The sequence below is a fragment of the Corapipo altera genome, unplaced genomic scaffold (assembly GCF_003945725.1).
Source record: "Corapipo altera isolate COAL_440 unplaced genomic scaffold, ASM394572v1 22b, whole genome shotgun sequence".
Taxonomy (NCBI): domain Eukaryota; kingdom Metazoa; phylum Chordata; class Aves; order Passeriformes; family Pipridae; genus Corapipo; species Corapipo altera.
The window spans coordinates 18,626,783-18,643,504 of record NW_020884876.1 but is presented as its reverse complement, the minus strand read 5'-3'; the positions used below and the strand labels follow the sequence as shown (position 1 = coordinate 18,643,504).

Below are 16,722 nucleotides of genomic sequence, written 5' to 3'. Positions count from 1 at the left end.
ACAGAGAAACAGTGATTGCTCAGAAGGGTTGGTCTTATCCCCACAAAGCAGGAAATTAGTGTTGCCTCCAATATATATAGGAACAGAGGGAACCTCTCCCTGTCAGAGCTGCTGCTGAGAGAAGGTCCCTGAGCTGCTCAAGCAAGCCAGCACCATGAGACTGCTCCTGCTGTTCCTGCTCTGTGTTTCCTCCGTTAAATCCCAGGGCTCTATTGACTATGACGACGAGGTTGTAATACTGATATTGATTAATAATTAATAATTAATTTAATTTAATTTAATTGCATGCATGACTTACTCAGCTCATGTGAGTTAGCTAAGTTAGAAGCTGTGGGAAAAGATGATCAGCGCATGTTCTGTTCCGCTTGAAGTGTTCAAAAAATAACCTTTATATATGTAACTGCACAATAGTTATTTTCTGAGTTTGGAGATATTTTCTTCCTATTTCTTTTTCTCTAGAGGATGAAGGATGTTTGATGGTAAGATTATTTATTTCATATTAGTTGTAGTATCCAAATTTATTTAAGGATATTAATTTAGTAGTGTTGACATATGATGTTACAAACAATTAGTCTTAGGTACAAAGAAGTACAGATGTGTAATTGATCATGTCATGCCTCAAAGACAGTGATCCAGCAGACATTGAAAAAAAGCAAAACCAAATAAACTGCCAGTTTATATAGCTTTACATTGGAAACAGAGTGGTAACAATTGCTAAACAAAAGAGCAATAAGTCTAAACATATTTAACTTGGCTTAACATATTTATTTTTGTTTCAGTAAAAGATTTTAATGGGAAACACAATTTAGAGTCTTGGTACATTTTTTTTATAGTTCAAAAATCCCTGCAAAATTAAAGTGGTCAGGGCAGTCAGATTTTCTGTTATATAGTCTCAGCATTTGTGTTTGTATATTGACTACTGATAACACTAATGTGTTAAATCATTTTCAGCAATTCTGTGTTTTGTATGCTGCCTATTTTGAAACCACTTGAAGCCTCTAATCCTGGATCCTTGCAAATGTTTGTCATTTGCAGCTAAATTTGAGTGGGATTGGAAATGGCCATAGGTTTTGATTCAGTGGTTCAAACAACTCTTAATTCAAATGGTTTAGCTTGAACGAGTGCTTAGGGACCAGGCCTGTTTTCCCTGCTCAACCTTTTAGATGTTCCCATTTCTGTCAGATATGGGGAAGGTATGCATCAGAGGGAGCTGTGAAAACCTACTCTGAGGGATATTATCGAATCATTTTCCTAATTTCATCAGTTAACAGCTGGCATGTGGCCTGAGACCTGATGATGTATTTGACTGTGGCCTGATTTTCTGAACCCTTACAAATATTCCTGTAGCCCAATAAAAAACTGTGACACTGATAATGTGCTGCGGAATATGCTTCCTAGCCTCAAGGATTTCTAATTACTTTTTTTTTTTTTTTTTTGTATCCTACTGCTTCAAGTTTCATGGTGCTCAGTGTCTCTGAACTATAGAAAATTTATTCCTTGGTTAAAATTGACTATTGAAATATTGCTTTACTTAGGTTTGAAGACTTTTTAGTTTATCTGTATTTAGGTAGAGGGAGTGTGACTAGTCTTACAAGGGCAGGCATAGCAATGACTTTTACATAATATCATTATAATATTTCTGTTATGGCTTTTTTCATTCCACTCCATGGCTTTCTTTGCTGTTTAAAATACTAAAGAGTGCTGAACAGATGCCTCCACCCTGTGCATCCCATTTTAAAATAGCAATCCCAGATTCAGAGAGTTTTCTCTCTTCCTGGCTCTGCAGGATGACACCCCTGACATTCGGGGCCACCGACCTGTGGACAAAAGGCGGGAAATGGCCCCCACGCTCCGACCTGTGGCACCTCCCATCAGTGGGCCTGGATACCGGCGCCGGCCCCCAAAACCGGGGAAGAAGGGGGAAAAGAAAGAACGTATCATCTATCCTGATGCTGGTGGCTGCAAGCATCCTCTGGAGGAGATGGTAGGTGTCTGCCTGTTGAGACTGCTGGTGACATACTGTTCTTTTCTTCCAGTACACCCAACACAGAGTTTTCTCTGGCAGTTGTTCATTTAAAGCAGTCCAGCTTTTCTCCATTTTGCTTGCGTTTGCTAGGACTGCATTCAGAAAAGTAATGTCACAGAGTCCATGGGATTAGTCACAGAGTCCACCTACACTGAAGATGGGAAGATGAGAGTTGAACCGTAAATGAGGAAAGGAAGTATCTGTGGGTTAGCCTGTCCCTTCCATGTGGCTTTGCATAGGTAACTACTAAGGACAGAAACCCCTCTGCAGAAGTGCTGGCTTCAATTTCAGATAATCTTAAGGAATCCTAGGGACCAATAAAAATCAATTTCCCTTGTCTTTCTTAAAATTAGTTTCAAAATGTAATTATAGTCTACCATCAGTCACTGCCCCAGCTCTTACAGAAGAGCATACAAGCATTCTGAGAACTAGTACACACCTTGCTGCCTTGCAGTAGTCTATCCCACGGTCCCTCCTGTGCTCCCTGCTGGAAAATGCAAGCTGTGACAGTGCTCAGAGACATCCTACTGTCTGAGAGCAAATTTGAGTGTGGAGGTTGCCAACAAATGAAGTCTGCTAAAGCTTAATGAATACAAGGTGGTGGTAGAGTCCCATGCTGCCTGAGTATTTTGGTTCTCACAGGATGTCAGAATTTCCCATCTCTTTTTAAAACATTGCTGTCCTTGATGGTGCAGCACCTACTGTAGAAGCAATGGTGCTCAGCTTCTTGAGGTGAAAATTTGTTAATGGATCATATGGTCATTTAATGAGATATACATACAACAATGTGTAGAGAATGTGGTTGATTCTCTGAGGCCAGTTAGAGAGGAAAGGGGTAGACATAAACATGCACAGGCACCAGGTAATTCCTGACAGGCTTTAGTCATAATTCAGGTGGCTTAACACAGTGAACGTTTAACAGTGCAGAAAAGGGAAAAACAGACAGGGGACCAAAAAAGTGTGAAGAGAGAGGGCTTTTCTCAAAACCTTCAAAAAAGTGTGCTCCTGAGGGACTCCAGACTCCTTCCCAACCTTCAGAGTGCAGCTTCTTTGTGCAAGTTGAATATCTCGATTCCTTATCTAGACACTTAAATATCTGGTCTCACATTACAAACTTGTCAGTGCATTCAAAGGTGTGGTTGTTCACTGATGGGATTAGAACTTTTTTATCTTGACTTCTATTCACAGTCCTTTTTGCTTCTTTTAAGGGAGTGCTGTGTCCCACTGGATGTGAGCTGCGAACTACACTGCTAAAACAGGAAAAGAATGTGAAACCAGTTGTTCGTGATCTAAAAGATAAAGTGAGCAAACTGTCTGACAGCTCTTCAACTTTCTTCGAATATGTGACTGTTCTAGAAGATAAACTGGTAAAGAGGCAAAAACAAAGAAAAGGTATGCTATTTCTATTAATTACTAGTGTAAATGGTATTGGAGTTTTATTGGAATTCCTACAGTTACTTGTTAGTAGGACTTCTTAAAAAAAAATTTAAAACCACGATGGAATACCTGCAAAGCAGGTTTCCATGACCAAGTCCTCTTAAATCTTAAAAAAACCTTTGAGAGAGGCAAAGAAATGGATCTCATACTAAAGCAAGATTCATATAAGGCCCCTAAATGTAAGGGTCATGTGTACTCCCTTACCTGCTTTCCTATGTCCATCCAATCCATTTATGACCAGCCTCTGGCTTGGCACCGTGGTTGCCCAGAAAGAAGTGAATTATAGCTCTTTGGCAGAAGATAGCACCACTGATAAATCTATTAGCTAGCAAAGGAAAAACAGTATACATGTACCACTTTCCTGAGAATACCTGCATAGTTTTTGCACACTGTAGAAGATTAAGCAAAAGAAATACCTATCCTTCCTCCCTACTAAGGAAAGAAGTGGCATCTCAAATTGTACTTACAGATTGCTCTTCATTTCCTAACTGGAAAATATGTTGAGAACTAATTTGCTTTTTGTCTCTTTGCTTTCCTAGACAATGAGGATTTACTTTCTCAGTACAACACAGAAGTGGAATTGCATTATAATTATATAAAGGATAATCTGGATAATAACATCCCATCTAGCCTCAGGGTCCTTCGTGCAGTTGTGGATTCTTTACACAAAAAGATCCAAAAACTGGAAAATGCCATTGCAACCCAGGTGGACTACTGCCGTTCCCCATGTGTTGTTTCCTGTAATATTCCAGTGGTTTCAGGCAAAGGTACTCATTTGACTATTATGATATCTTTTCTCCCATTTATATCACTGTGAAAACTGATAGAGGTATCAGTCAATTGGTTTGTGAAGCCTGTGCAATTGATTAGGAGAGCAGGAAAGATGGAAAATGATCCTAGATGAAAAAGAAAACTTTTATGGAAGCCTATATTGGTCAGACCAAAAATCCTCTTACCCCATATCAGTCTTCACAAGTGGCCAGTAGCATTTTAAAGAAATATGTGATTCAGGGTCTTTGTAAGGTGGACGTGATACATTTGTGACTCTCATAGTTGTACTTTTGATTTTTTTTAGTCCAGAAAGGCTGATTCTTATTTCACAAGCTTGTCTACTTCAAAAATTCATTGTAAAGTATATAGTCTTCCATCACTCTGTTTGAAGTCCTAGAAATTCCTATTTGGAAAAGCTGAACAATGGGGGTGCATTGTTCTTTCTTCCCTGATTCTTTTACTTGACGTATCACAGAAATCAATATGAAAATAGAAAAATATATATATTTAAAATTTTTCCCTTATAATCAGCAAACCAAAGGATAAGAAGAGGGTTGGAGAAGTGCACAGCTCTTCCAGTAACAGTCTCCGGTTTGTTCTTGCAGAATGTGAGGATATAATCAGAAAGGGAGGCGAGACATCTGAAATGTACCTCATCCAGCCAGATCCTTTCATCACACCATACAGAGTATACTGTGACATGGAAACAGATAATGGAGGTTAGTGTGAAATAATTATGTTGTTAAAATAATAATTAATATGAATGATACAAAAGACAGTTAGTAATTTGCATTTCATACAAACAAGTGATACCTTTTGTAATTACTTGAGAATTAAATCTGACTCATTCAGGAAAGTCTTGTTGGTCATCTGCTGATGCACAGTAAGATACTTCTATAAGGAAACTGGAAATAGATAGTGTAGGTATCTTAGTATGGCCAGAATGGACAAGGTGGGCAGACAAGGAGAGCCTGGTTCATTTCTTACCTCGCTACTTTGCGCTAGACAAAAGACCAGGGCATTCCTTCGAGTTCTACTTTTTCTCACCTTTCCTTATGAAGCAAGGTACTACTTAAGTGTGAGCAAAAATGGCAAAGCTGAGCTCATAAGCAGTGAATGACCTGCTGCAAGGAAGCCATACGCTCTTCTTGTCCTGATATGAAGTTAGAAGGTCTGTATCTTAATGGCTGATGCTCCTTTTGTACTGGCAATTTAATGTAAATGCTGTTGCTCCTGCAGGCTGGACTTTGATTCAGAACCGCCAGGATGGCAGTGTTAATTTTGGGAGAAGATGGGATCAATATAAAAAAGGATTTGGAAATCTTGCAAAGAGTGGAGGGAAGAACTACTGTGATACACCAGGTAAAACACACAGCATGAAACTCAAAGAGCTCTTCTTACTGAAACTGTTTTATCCTATTTTTTGAAGCTCTTTGACTTTCTTGAAATTAACTAATCCACTTCAGCAGACCTATTAATAAAGTTGCCTTGAAGTATATTGGGAAGTCTATTTCACAGAGCTCTCACTTGTTGCTTCTCAGGTGAATATTGGCTCGGAAATGACAAGATCAGCCAGCTTACCAAAATAGGACCCACTGAAGTTTTAATTGAAATGGAGGACTGGAATGGTGATAAGGTATCAGCTCATTATGGAGGTTTCACCATACAGAATGAAGGAAACAAGTATCAGCTTTCAGTTAGTAACTACAAAGGCAATGCAGGCAATGCGCTAATGGAAGGAGCTTCACAAGTGCATGGAGAAAACAGGACAATGACAATTCACAATGGCATGTTCTTCAGTACTTATGACAGAGACAATGATGGATGGTATGTACTCACACTAAACATTTAAAATAAAAATAGAGCTTAAAATAGAGCTGAATATTGAATATTTCTCTAATTTTATGTTAGTTGTCATAATATCTCAAAATATGTTTTATCCCTGCAAGCCAGCAGCCAAATGTCCGTGCAATTCTCTTGGTGCAGCCAAGGACAGGTAAAACTGTGTATTAGGTTAGTGACATTCCACAGCCAAGTAAGAAGCAAGCATGCTGAATTTTATTGATTCCATGAATTACTCACCGTAGACAAATCAGCAAATCATTGTCAGAGACTGATGGCAGCAGTGCTGAGGACACTGTCTTGCTAAGTAGGAATATTGGTGCTCTCTCCAGTAACGTATAATGGTTCCTGAAGAAAGAGACATTTAAGAGACATTAATTGTCCATTTAAGAGACAAAGTTCTGCCTACTCAGAAGACAGGAGCTTGGTTGTAAAGTACATAATTGAGCACCGTATCTCTAAACTCTGCTTAATACCTGATTACATAGTCATGAATAAAGGAATTGTTTAGATTAGACATACATTTCTCATTGTTTTCTATCTTTAAATTTCATTGATATTGTAATTATCATTATGAACTGCAAGTAATTGTAGTTATCAATCAATAAACTAAAATGACATTCCCAAGGAGATGCAGCTAGAATTTGACTATTTTTTCTTAGCTGCTTCACCTTCCAAGTGCACTGTCGAACACACATTTGAGATGGTCAAGCTTTTACAGAAAGTTCAGAGAGGAGTTTAAATGTTTATTATGGTTTGAAAATTTCAGTATATGGGCAGGTATATGTACTCTGTTGATCTGTTTGCTTATATGATATCTGTTACTCTCAACACATTTTTCCCCCTCATCAGGTTAAATGCAGACCCCAGAAAACAGTGCTCCAAAGAAGATGGTGGTGGATGGTGGTACAACCGCTGCCACTCAGCCAACCCCAATGGCAGATACTACTGGGGAGGGACCTACAGCTGGGATATGGCAAAACATGGTACAGATGATGGTGTTGTATGGATGAACTGGAAAGGGTCGTGGTATTCCATGAAGAAGATGAGCATGAAAATCCGGCCATACTTTCCACAATAACCATTATCAAAGTGTGCAGAATCAGGGTTTTTTTTTTTTTAGCATTTGTACGTGGTTATCTTTTGAGCATGATATTCAGGCTTGTCTTTACACATGAAAAATAAATATGTCTATACAAGCATACTGTGACCTAAAGTGAAAAGCTATGTCAAATGTAAATCAAAAACTGACTGATAAAGATAACTTACAAGTGTTTTCCATTTTTCATTTGTTCACAAGACAGAATTAACTAATACAGAATAACACTGAAAACCCCAAACCCAACTTGTTTCGCTCTTTTACAAAGGTCTTTTAAAGAGGGAAAGCATTATTTTAAAATGTTTTCTAAAAATTAAAGTCTTAAAACTAAAATATTTTTCACATGGTTCCTAATTATTTATGCATAATCTGGGGAGAAGGAAACATATTCCCCTAAATAAGGGACAGTTATTTTCTTTTATAAGTAACAATAACTACCTGTGTAACAATAACTACCTGAGCAGGAATTAAGTGAAAAGATAGTATTGAACAAATGAATAGGTCACCTCTCAGCTCATATCCTGTACGCTGGATAAAATATGCCCTTTTCTGGGACCTGGTTCACACACTGTGCCTCTTAATATCCCTCCCACCACCCCATATCCTTTTATTATAGAATAAAATACAGTATGTCTTTCACACAATCACTCTCATGGGACTAGAGTAATTAATGACTCCAATCACAGGGTAGGTGGAGGTTGGGTATTTCAATAGAACTAGTGGTCTGGTCACCCTGGCACAGACAAAGATAAGACTTCCCAGCTGTGGTAGACAGGATCAACATTTCTCAAAGGGGACTGCTTTCCTCCACAAAGGAAGTGACCCAGATCACTAGGGGTGGATGGGTCCCATCTGAAACCTCTAGTGTTTATTTAATCTGTGAAGCCCAGGAGGACAAGAAGGAGACATAATGGCAGCATCTCACTACATGAGCACAAATGTTCTGCATCCCCACAGGCAGGCTTCCACTGAGGCTAAGGAACAAAAACACAACGTCTAAAGGACCAGCCTGTTTTCCAAAAGCAAAGACAGTTCTTCACACATGACTGTAAAGAGGTCTTTGCTCTTCAGCAAACTTTCCAAACAGGTTAGTCAGTGGCTGTGTTTGAGAAGCACTGAAAAAAGGCTAAAAGTGAGCTGCTTTGCCAGTATTTGATGATAGCGATAAATGGTACGCAACATGCCAATGAGATCGGAGACAAGGAAGTTTCTTCATGCTTGTTTCTCAATAGAAGCACAGAAATATTAAACAGTGTAAATACTTGTGTAATTTTATATCAGAAGATATAAAGGTAAATACAACACGTTCTTGTATAATTGTGTAACCAATATAACTGCTTTTCAATGCAGCCAGCTTTTTTTCTAAAAGATCCTTACCACACACTGTCAGCAAGCTGATTTAAAACCCTTATCAATATAAAAACCCTTGCTTGGCACATGCACTGAGAAAGATTCAGGTGCTCCTCATCTTACTTGTGCTGGCTAGAGTCATAACCTTTTAGTGGTTGCTAGAAAATAACAGCCTGTTTTGGGAGTTGTATTTTGATGAGTTACCATGGATCTGTCTTATTTTGAAGCTACAGTATGCATGGTAAGCTATCTACAAATCACCAATGGGATGGAAGGTCTACATATTTATAAAATCAAAGCTTAAGAGATCCTTAAAAGTCAGTCCCAAAAAGCATGCATTGTTTATCAAACACCATGTTAGGTGTTTGTGGGAAGAGTGAGAACCCAAACCACTCTCAGTTCTGCCTGAGAACTGACTCCCACTGCTGTTGTGCCCCCCTTGAAATAGAAATAAGAGGAGATGGCCTAAAATAGTGAATGTTGAACTTGGTCAGACTTTCACAGTTCATGTTAGTGGAGGCGGGATCTTGTTATGAACATATTTTTAAATTCTTTTACTTCTTTAGCACTCCTAAACAAAATAAATAATTCAAATTATAAATATTTTTATCTCAAGTCAAGGTGTGAGATGCCAAAGACATAGAGAAAGACACAGTCAAAGACATAGAAAAAGTTCATATTAAAAGGGTTTTTAAATCAGTATGTCCTTGAAAAGGTTTTTTAGCTAAAAATAAGATCAAAGAACTCTTCTGTTAATAATTAATCATTGTTTATTTTTTAAGCCACAGATATACCCAGTTGCCTTCAAATTCACAGAGTAAAGGTACATCATGCATATATATATATATATATATATAAAATTTTCAACTTGTACTTGTAACACACATTAAAAGCCTGTCTTTCTACAGGGTTTCTATGGGCCTGATTTTCATTCTGACAGTTTTGAGGGAATAGTCAGAGGCTTTAAATGGCAGCCAGACTATGCCATTTTCGATCTCGTAAGGAACATTGTACCTGGGGTCATAGTGGCCTCCCAGGTAGTAAATGCCATTGAGGTTGGCTGCCTGGCAGCTGTTGTACCACCATCCGCCCCCATACATCTCCGCACAATTCTCCTCCCAATGGTCCTGGTCCAGGTCAAAAGTGCTGAACTTCATCTGGGCATGTGATGTGTATTCAGTGCCCTCTTCCAGCCAGCCAGCAATCAGTGCATCCCCAGCGGTCCCCTCATAGGAAGACACAGTAAGGGCATACCCTTCTGCTTCAGACCCTACCTGTAGGATATACTCTGCATACACAGCATTTCCATCCCAGTCCTCTAACTCTACCCGAAGGAGAGTATCATTTTGAGTCAGCAAGTGCATGTTTTCATTGCCCAGCCAAAACTCTCCTCGCCCTCTGCCATCCACGCTGCCGAAACCTCTCTTGTAGTCTTGCCAGGTCCGGTTAAAATTCACTGATCCATCCATTCTCTGTTGGATCAATAGCCATCCTCCCAAAGTGGTCTCTTGGTCGCAATAAACAGACAAGACCTTATTGGATCCCGCTGGCTTGATTTTGAAAATGCCACTTTTGGCACCAGAAGTGTGTTTCTGGCGGATATCATCACAGTCTAAAAAAAAAAGTTGATCTGGTTTGACAGAAGTTATCAGCAAAATTTAATAAAAGGTTCAGAGGAATCCAAATACCAATAGTTCAGAGGAAAATTGTTAAACATGTTGTGGAGTACACTAGGTATAGTGACAGGCAACATTAAAAAGAATTCAGAAAAGAAAACTTTACATACTTCTTAAATTGTGAATTGTCTATGTAATACCCGAGTATTAATGAAATAGTTTCCCTTTTGTTTCGAGGTGGCAACAAACAGACACAGTGCTTACATTTTATCATCACACTGTTGTACTATAGTATCTAAAACAAGTCAGTTTGGTTATGGATGGAGTTCAGCTCCACTACCTCAATAACTACCTTTCCCAGTGTTGGCTGTCCTTCGCTTCACTGCTGGTGATCTGAAGCTGCGTGCCTGAAAGTCTGGGGTGTCCTCTGCACTCTGATCATGTTCCACCCCACCTAGCTGCTCAGATATTCCACGGGTCTTTACTGATTTGGTCTCAAAAGTAGAGCCTCCCTTGTTGAAACTGCTGGTCACTACAGACTTGGAGTGACTTGCACTGCCAGATGGGAATCCAGATGGGAGAAGTCCTGCAAAGTCATCTTCCTCCACCTCTCCTAAATCTGCAAATTTGTCTTTTGCCCCATAAGTCTCTGAATGACTGGTACCGCTTGTGCCAGTAATGTGCTTACTAGCAGTGGATGGAGAATCAGGGGTAAAAAATGACTCTAGCTCAGGGCGTAACATCTCTAGCTTGTGCATGCCATCTGCGCCACTAAAATGGTAGGTGCTCCCTTCCCCTCCAGCATTTCCTGCTCCATGTAAATAGGAGCAGTCTGAGCCATCAGAAGAAATTGTTTTTTCAACCACTTCTTCTCTAGGGCCATCAGGGCCACTGACAATTTTTTTGGTGGTAGTTTTGGTGCATCTACGAACAGCGGAGGAGGTTTTGTCTTCCAGACTAAGGGTTTCTCTCTTAGTAGGAATAACTAATTTGCTAGTATATGGAGGTCCATCCCCCCTAGATTCTGACTTGTGATATGGGCTGTCTCCTCGGGAAGGGTTTCTCTCTGCTTCTGGTCTTTCTAATACCACTTGCATCTGTTTGATGTCATTAATTATGTTCAGAGCTTGCATTTCTGGCAGAGGCTTATGCTTAAAATGATCAGGAACATTGGAGTCCTTAAGTGGCCTCATTTTCAGTGTGCTCAGGGTGGTTGTTTGAAGCTCTGGGTTCAAGTTGATGGAGTTGGCTTGGGCAAGCTGCTTCTGGATGTTGTCGTAGCTTTCTTTGTCCACCTGGTAGTCAAAACTTCTAGCACAGGTTCCTTTACAAGCTCGTATCTTAATATCAATGTCCACCTACATAACCAGAGAGAAATAATTTGGTTAGGGAGCTTTCCTGACTTCCTCAAGTAAGGGTATCCTTTACTGAACAGGAGAAAGATGGGAGCTGCCCTTGTACCTCCCACCTACAGCTGAACTTTTCAAAGTTCAGTTTTGAAATCATCATAGGTTTATTTCCATTGTAAATACAACACATGCAATAGTACAGCACACATGAGTTCCATGGAGTTCCACTGTAGCACGTTCCCAATCTCTGCTCCCTTTATTCTTGAGGTATAGGGGTGTCTTCCTGGGTTTGAAAAGAATGCTGCAGAGCTGGGAATGCTTTCTCTGTGGACTGGGGCAGAAATAGGTTTCTGCCCCAGTCAGAGGAGAGGGGACTTCTCCCAGAGCCTGTCATGGCCCTGCTGTGAGGCCTGCCATTATGGGGTTACCATTGCTTTCTCAAATGATCCAAACGCTGGATTTCTGATACAGGGATCAAAAATAGGACATTTCCTTGCATTATCCCCAGAAGAACAGGCTGCAATCTAGGAACATGGGTTCTAATGCCAGCCTTGGCTGCGAGCAGCAGTGGTAGCATGGAGATGGACAGAGCACATCCACCTCCTAACTGCTCAGCAGCTCCTTACAGGAAGAGAAATGCCTTATACAGAACCAGTTATCAGCAGATAACTGAGAGCAGAAGGAGCAGATGGGACCAGGAGTCCTATGGAGCTCACACTGGTTCCTACAGAGCAGAAATAGAAAACCAAGATGCACAGAAAGCAACTCATTTGGGGATTTGTCTCAGCCAGTCAGATCCTGTGAGAGTTGCACCATGTTTTCTTCCAGGGAGAGCACTGCTCCCCCATGAACAGTATAAGGGATAGATCCTCTTTTTGTAGCTAAGCCCTGGAAAGAACGGAAACTGTGTAGCAGATACCTACCTCTAAGCGTTTCATCTCCACCACTTGCTCCTGGATGCTGCTCTGCAGAGCTTTAATTCTGTTTACTTGAGTGACAACTCTCTGTTTTAATGTCACAATTCTCCGTCTCAGCTCTCCTGACACGAGACCATAAGTCTCATCAACCTCTGAAACAGAAATGCCTCACAGTCAGCTATGCACGTGATTTTCTTTCCTAAACGTGTATCGTATTTTAGGATATGTAATTAAACACATAATTTAGAACATATTTCTCATAGTACTGAGCAGATAAAAATTGTGTTACTTTTACTAACTAGCAGTTAAGAGTCTATTATTATGTTTATTCTGGTTCTTGACAATTATGTCCAGTGCAGCACATATTTTCACTACATATTGCTTATTCACAAAAAAGAATAATTCGGCAATGGGTAATAAAACTGGGTGTGAGATACTCACGATTAGCACTGTCCAGGTTTGGTTTTAGTACATTTACAGTTTCCACAATTATCTGATTGGATTTTTTATAGTTGTTTTGATTATCTGCAAGCAGTCTTTTGATTTTGTCTATTCTGCGACTATAATCCTGGTCCATTTCATCAATCAGTCCTTGCATTCTGCAGCCTGATGGACATTTGGTACCCTAAAATTGGAAGAGGGAAATAATTGTGTTAAAATCCTCACAAGTAAACATTTTGTGTAATGATAAAAAAAAAACCTGATCAGTAAAGCTTATCCTCAAAAACCTGCCATAAGCATGGGGTGAGGAACAAGAGCATGGGGTGAGGAACAAGTAAACTTGCAGTTTTCTCTCTCCTCTGTTCCTCATGGGTGAGATTATATATACATATATATTTATTTCATAAATATATATATACAAACACACACATATTTTCTAAAGGGCTGCTGTAAGAAGTCTGTTGTCCAGTTTGAGCAAGGATATTAGAGACCAACTTTTTTAAGCAAAGTTTTCATCAGAAAACCTGAACGTTCTTACAGAGTTAATCTCTTTGGCAAGATGTCATCAAATAAATGTAACATAGAAATGGACTGAGATGCAAAAGGCAAGAAAGAGAGAAATTAATAGTTTATATATGAAGACATCTAGTCACAGAATCACAGAATATGCTAAGTTGGAAGGGACCCACAAGGATCATTGAGTCCAACTCGTGGCCCTGCACAGGACCATCCCCAAGAATCACACCATGTGCCTGAGAGCATCATCCAAACACTTCTTGAACTCTATCAGGCTTGGTGCTGTGACCACTTCCCTGAGGAGCCTGTTCCAGTACCGAACCACACTCTGGATGAAGAACCTTTTTTCTAATATCCAACCTAAACTGCCTTGACAGGCCATTCCCTCAGGTCCTGTCACTGGTCACCGCAGAGAAGAGATCAGTGCCTGCCCCTCCTCTTCCCCTCACGAGGAACTTGTAGACTGCAAAGTCTCCCCTCATACTCCTCCAGTCAATCACTATGAAACTTTTACTGAGCATCTTGTAATCTGACTTCCTAAAAAGTAACTAGTGAAGAGTATGTGATTTCCCGCTATTTCTTTTCTTTGTCTCACATCTTTCTTTCCAGTGCTCTTCTCTTACCAAGTCCAGAAATGGCAATATCAGAATTCTGCAAAGAAATGCTTCTTCTGTTTTTCTAGGATTAGACTTCTTTAATTTAATCTTTCTTTTCCAGACTTACTTTCTCTTCTCATTCTGCACCACTGCAAGCTTCTCCCTCTTTCTCCCAGTTTTCTTCTTTCTTTCTTTCTTTCCCACAGGAGATCTCTCCAGGCTGCCCCAAACTGAAGTGTTACCTATCCTTCCTCAGACGTAATACCCAAGGCTGTGTGGCACCTATTGCAGTGATCTCCTGAGGTCTGTGAGTGCCCTATGGACAGGCCCCATTTTCACCCCAGAGCGAAGAGCTCACCCAGTCATCATCAGCACAGATGGGCCAGTTCTTCTCATACTGGCAGGTGGACTGGGACATGTGCTCCACAATCCTGGGACCACGCACTCCTGCACCCAACTCTTCAAAGGTACTCTCTCCATCTTGTGCCTGCCAGGAGAAAAAAGGGGAAAAGCAAAACTGAGATTAACTAAACAGCTGTCAAGAGAACACAAACGTAATGATGCTGATGGTCCTCCAACACTTAGTGGCACAGCTGATGCGTGGCAACCACAGCCATCTAGTAAGCATCACACCAAACAGTGCAAGGATTTTATTCTCAACATTTATTGTAAGCTATGATTTTGTTTGTTTTCTCCGAATAAAGCTTATATCTCCTAAAATTAATGCAGCTATGTAGAGAGCTAGTGATGCTCAGGATATATTATGCTAATATCATTCCACATAAATATTTCGTTCTGTGTGTAAATATAAAATTAACTTGAAATTAGATTGAAACTGGGTAAGTTAAAGCAAATATTTTAAAATTTGTATGTTCTATTTCTATTTTCTGCAATACTTTAAAATTCTTATTGTCACTTTACCACCTTCAGTCTATACAAAACTGGCTTAAAGATATATATGAAGAGGTTTCCCATTAGTGTTCCTGATTTTAATCACAGTTACTAACTGCAAGCTTATAACACTCTTTTGCCTGGCAAAAGAGCAAGAAACTAATAATTAAAATAATAATGTCAGTCGTGAATGGATTTCACTGTACTTGTGGAAAGAAGAGAAATAAATATACTGAGGTTTTCTTCAAGTCTGAGAAGAAAAAGTTATATATACAAACTAATTCTAAGCCAAAACATGATAAGGATTCCTACAGTGTTATCAGTAAAAGACAGTAAAATTATTCTTGTTCATTAAAAAAAGCCCTGTTTTAGGGCTTGAAATGTAATTAGGTCTGACTGGATTCCTCTGCATGCCTTTTTTACTTTTCAAACATCATAATTAAAGCTTTACAATATTAAATATTAATTATTATGATGATTATTAATGATTAATTCTGAGGCTGAGAAGGAAATCCTAATCCTAACCTCTAGGGTCAAAACCACCCTGGGGAACTGGAATGTCTTTATTAAAATCAGCACATTCACACTAGTTTTATTAATTAATTACTTGATCCAACCCAAGTGCCTCCTAAAAGTAACACATAAAACCACAAATGCCCTTTGGGCACTGACAGCTCCAACATGGCTGCTTCTGTTTTGTCCCAGCTGCTTCCTCTTCCTATAATTTCTGTTATTTGTTAAAACATGCACTTCCTTCAAAAAATAAATAGTAACAAAGAGAAATGTAAAGAATCTAATATAAGATTATAGACTGAGTCCTCAATGAGAAAAAAGCAAGGTTATGTTAGCATGGTTGAAAAACAATTTTATGTCTTTCCTTATCTAAAATTTGAATCTTATTTAGCTCCAGTTTCAGCTGACATTGCTACCACAAGAATCCTTGTTTTTAAATGTGTATTTCATAATAAAGGTACTGTGTGTCATTTGTAGGTGAAAAATCCTGCTGAAATACTGTCCAGAGGACATGAAAATTCTTGAATGGTTGGAGTCACTAGCATCCAATAAGTTATGTCTAAGACTTACAGCATCACCCATGAATCTATGAATTCATGTTCATGTATATGTTTTGCTCCTCTTGAAGCCAGGCAGACTCAGCAAAACCAAATTAAACAAAACCATAGAGAGCTGGATAGTCAAAAACTACTAATAAAAGTCCATCAGTGAGGTGGTAACAGTAAGCTTGTGCATATATGTGTGCATTGAATTTTACAAGCTAAATGACAGCCAAAATTTATCTAAATTTATGAGTGAACATTAAATAAATGTTTACTATTCAAAACAGAAAGATATAAAAAGAGTCAAGTAAGTAAACTCATACCCAAGCTATGCTGAGGCCCAGCAAAACACAGAGGATCCTCAAAGGTATCATCTTCAGGAGAAGAGCAAGAACTCTGACTGAAAGGATGCTCTTCACCAGTCTTTTAGTGCAATTTAAACCTGAATGTGAAGCTGGGATTAATCATTATGCTCCCCTCTGTTTGTAGAAAAAACACACCAACTACCTCCCTCCCCCTTCAGTGATTACTTAAGGCCTCTTGCACAAGTTTCTGATGTTATTTGCTCCAGATAAGTTTGTACAACACCAACATGCTGGCAACACCATGAGTTCCAGGAAAAAAATCTGTCTACAGTTGTTTCTCGTCACTGGATGTTCAACTAAGATGTATGCAGGACCTAGTGGGATCCAGCAATGCTCATTTTCTGGAAGACACACACTCTGTGTGATGGGCATTTAGCTGAATAATCAAAGAGGTGACATCTGAAAAAGGAAGTAATGGGTTTGCCCTTTCTGTGTGACTATGTTCCACTGC

General features: G+C 39.4%; 2 protein-coding genes across 2 annotated transcripts; one reads left to right on the top strand and one right to left on the bottom strand.

The window, feature by feature from the left end:
• The first annotated feature begins 86 nt into the window (after positions 1 to 86).
• On the top strand, positions 87 to 7,351 carry FGB (fibrinogen beta chain). Its single transcript, XM_027635500.1, has 8 exons — positions 87 to 229; positions 1,787 to 1,984; positions 3,235 to 3,418; positions 4,003 to 4,230; positions 4,840 to 4,953; positions 5,474 to 5,596; positions 5,776 to 6,061; positions 6,929 to 7,351. The coding sequence occupies exons 1-8, from the start codon at positions 155 to 157 to the stop codon at positions 7,155 to 7,157; spliced, it is 1,437 nt and encodes a 478-aa protein (XP_027491301.1). The 5' UTR covers positions 87 to 154; the 3' UTR covers positions 7,158 to 7,351.
• A 1,924-nt stretch (positions 7,352 to 9,275) lies between these two features.
• Positions 9,276 to 16,362, bottom strand: FGA (fibrinogen alpha chain). The gene is made up of 6 exons (XM_027635499.1): positions 16,230 to 16,362; positions 14,319 to 14,447; positions 12,849 to 13,032; positions 12,414 to 12,559; positions 10,494 to 11,499; positions 9,276 to 10,137 (listed from the first exon to the last, which is right to left on the bottom strand). The coding sequence occupies exons 1-6, from the start codon at positions 16,278 to 16,280 to the stop codon at positions 9,428 to 9,430; spliced, it is 2,226 nt and encodes a 741-aa protein (XP_027491300.1). The 5' UTR covers positions 16,281 to 16,362; the 3' UTR covers positions 9,276 to 9,427.
• Positions 16,363 to 16,722: the final 360 nt, after the last annotated feature.

What these genes read in the sequence shown, in the direction of transcription:
- FGB (XM_027635500.1), top strand. Translation starts at nt 155, where the DNA reads ATGAGACTGCTCCTGCTGTTCCTGCTCTGTGTTTCCTCCGTTAAATCC. An exon ending in CTATTGACTATGACGACGAG is followed by an intron (nt 230 to 1,786) that starts GTTGTAATACTG and finishes CTGGCTCTGCAG; the next exon opens with GATGACACCCCTGACATTCG. An exon ending in AGCATCCTCTGGAGGAGATG is followed by an intron (nt 1,985 to 3,234) that starts GTAGGTGTCTGC and finishes GCTTCTTTTAAG; the next exon opens with GGAGTGCTGTGTCCCACTGG.
- FGA (XM_027635499.1), bottom strand. Translation starts at nt 16,280, where the DNA reads ATGATACCTTTGAGGATCCTCTGTGTTTTGCTGGGCCTCAGCATAGCT. An exon ending in TCTGTGCTGATGATGACTGG is followed by an intron (nt 13,033 to 14,318) that starts GTGAGCTCTTCG and finishes TTCCAATTTTAG; the next exon opens with GGTACCAAATGTCCATCAGG. An exon ending in GACAGCCAACACTGGGAAAG is followed by an intron (nt 10,138 to 10,493) that starts GTAGTTATTGAG and finishes TTTTTTTTTTAG; the next exon opens with ACTGTGATGATATCCGCCAG.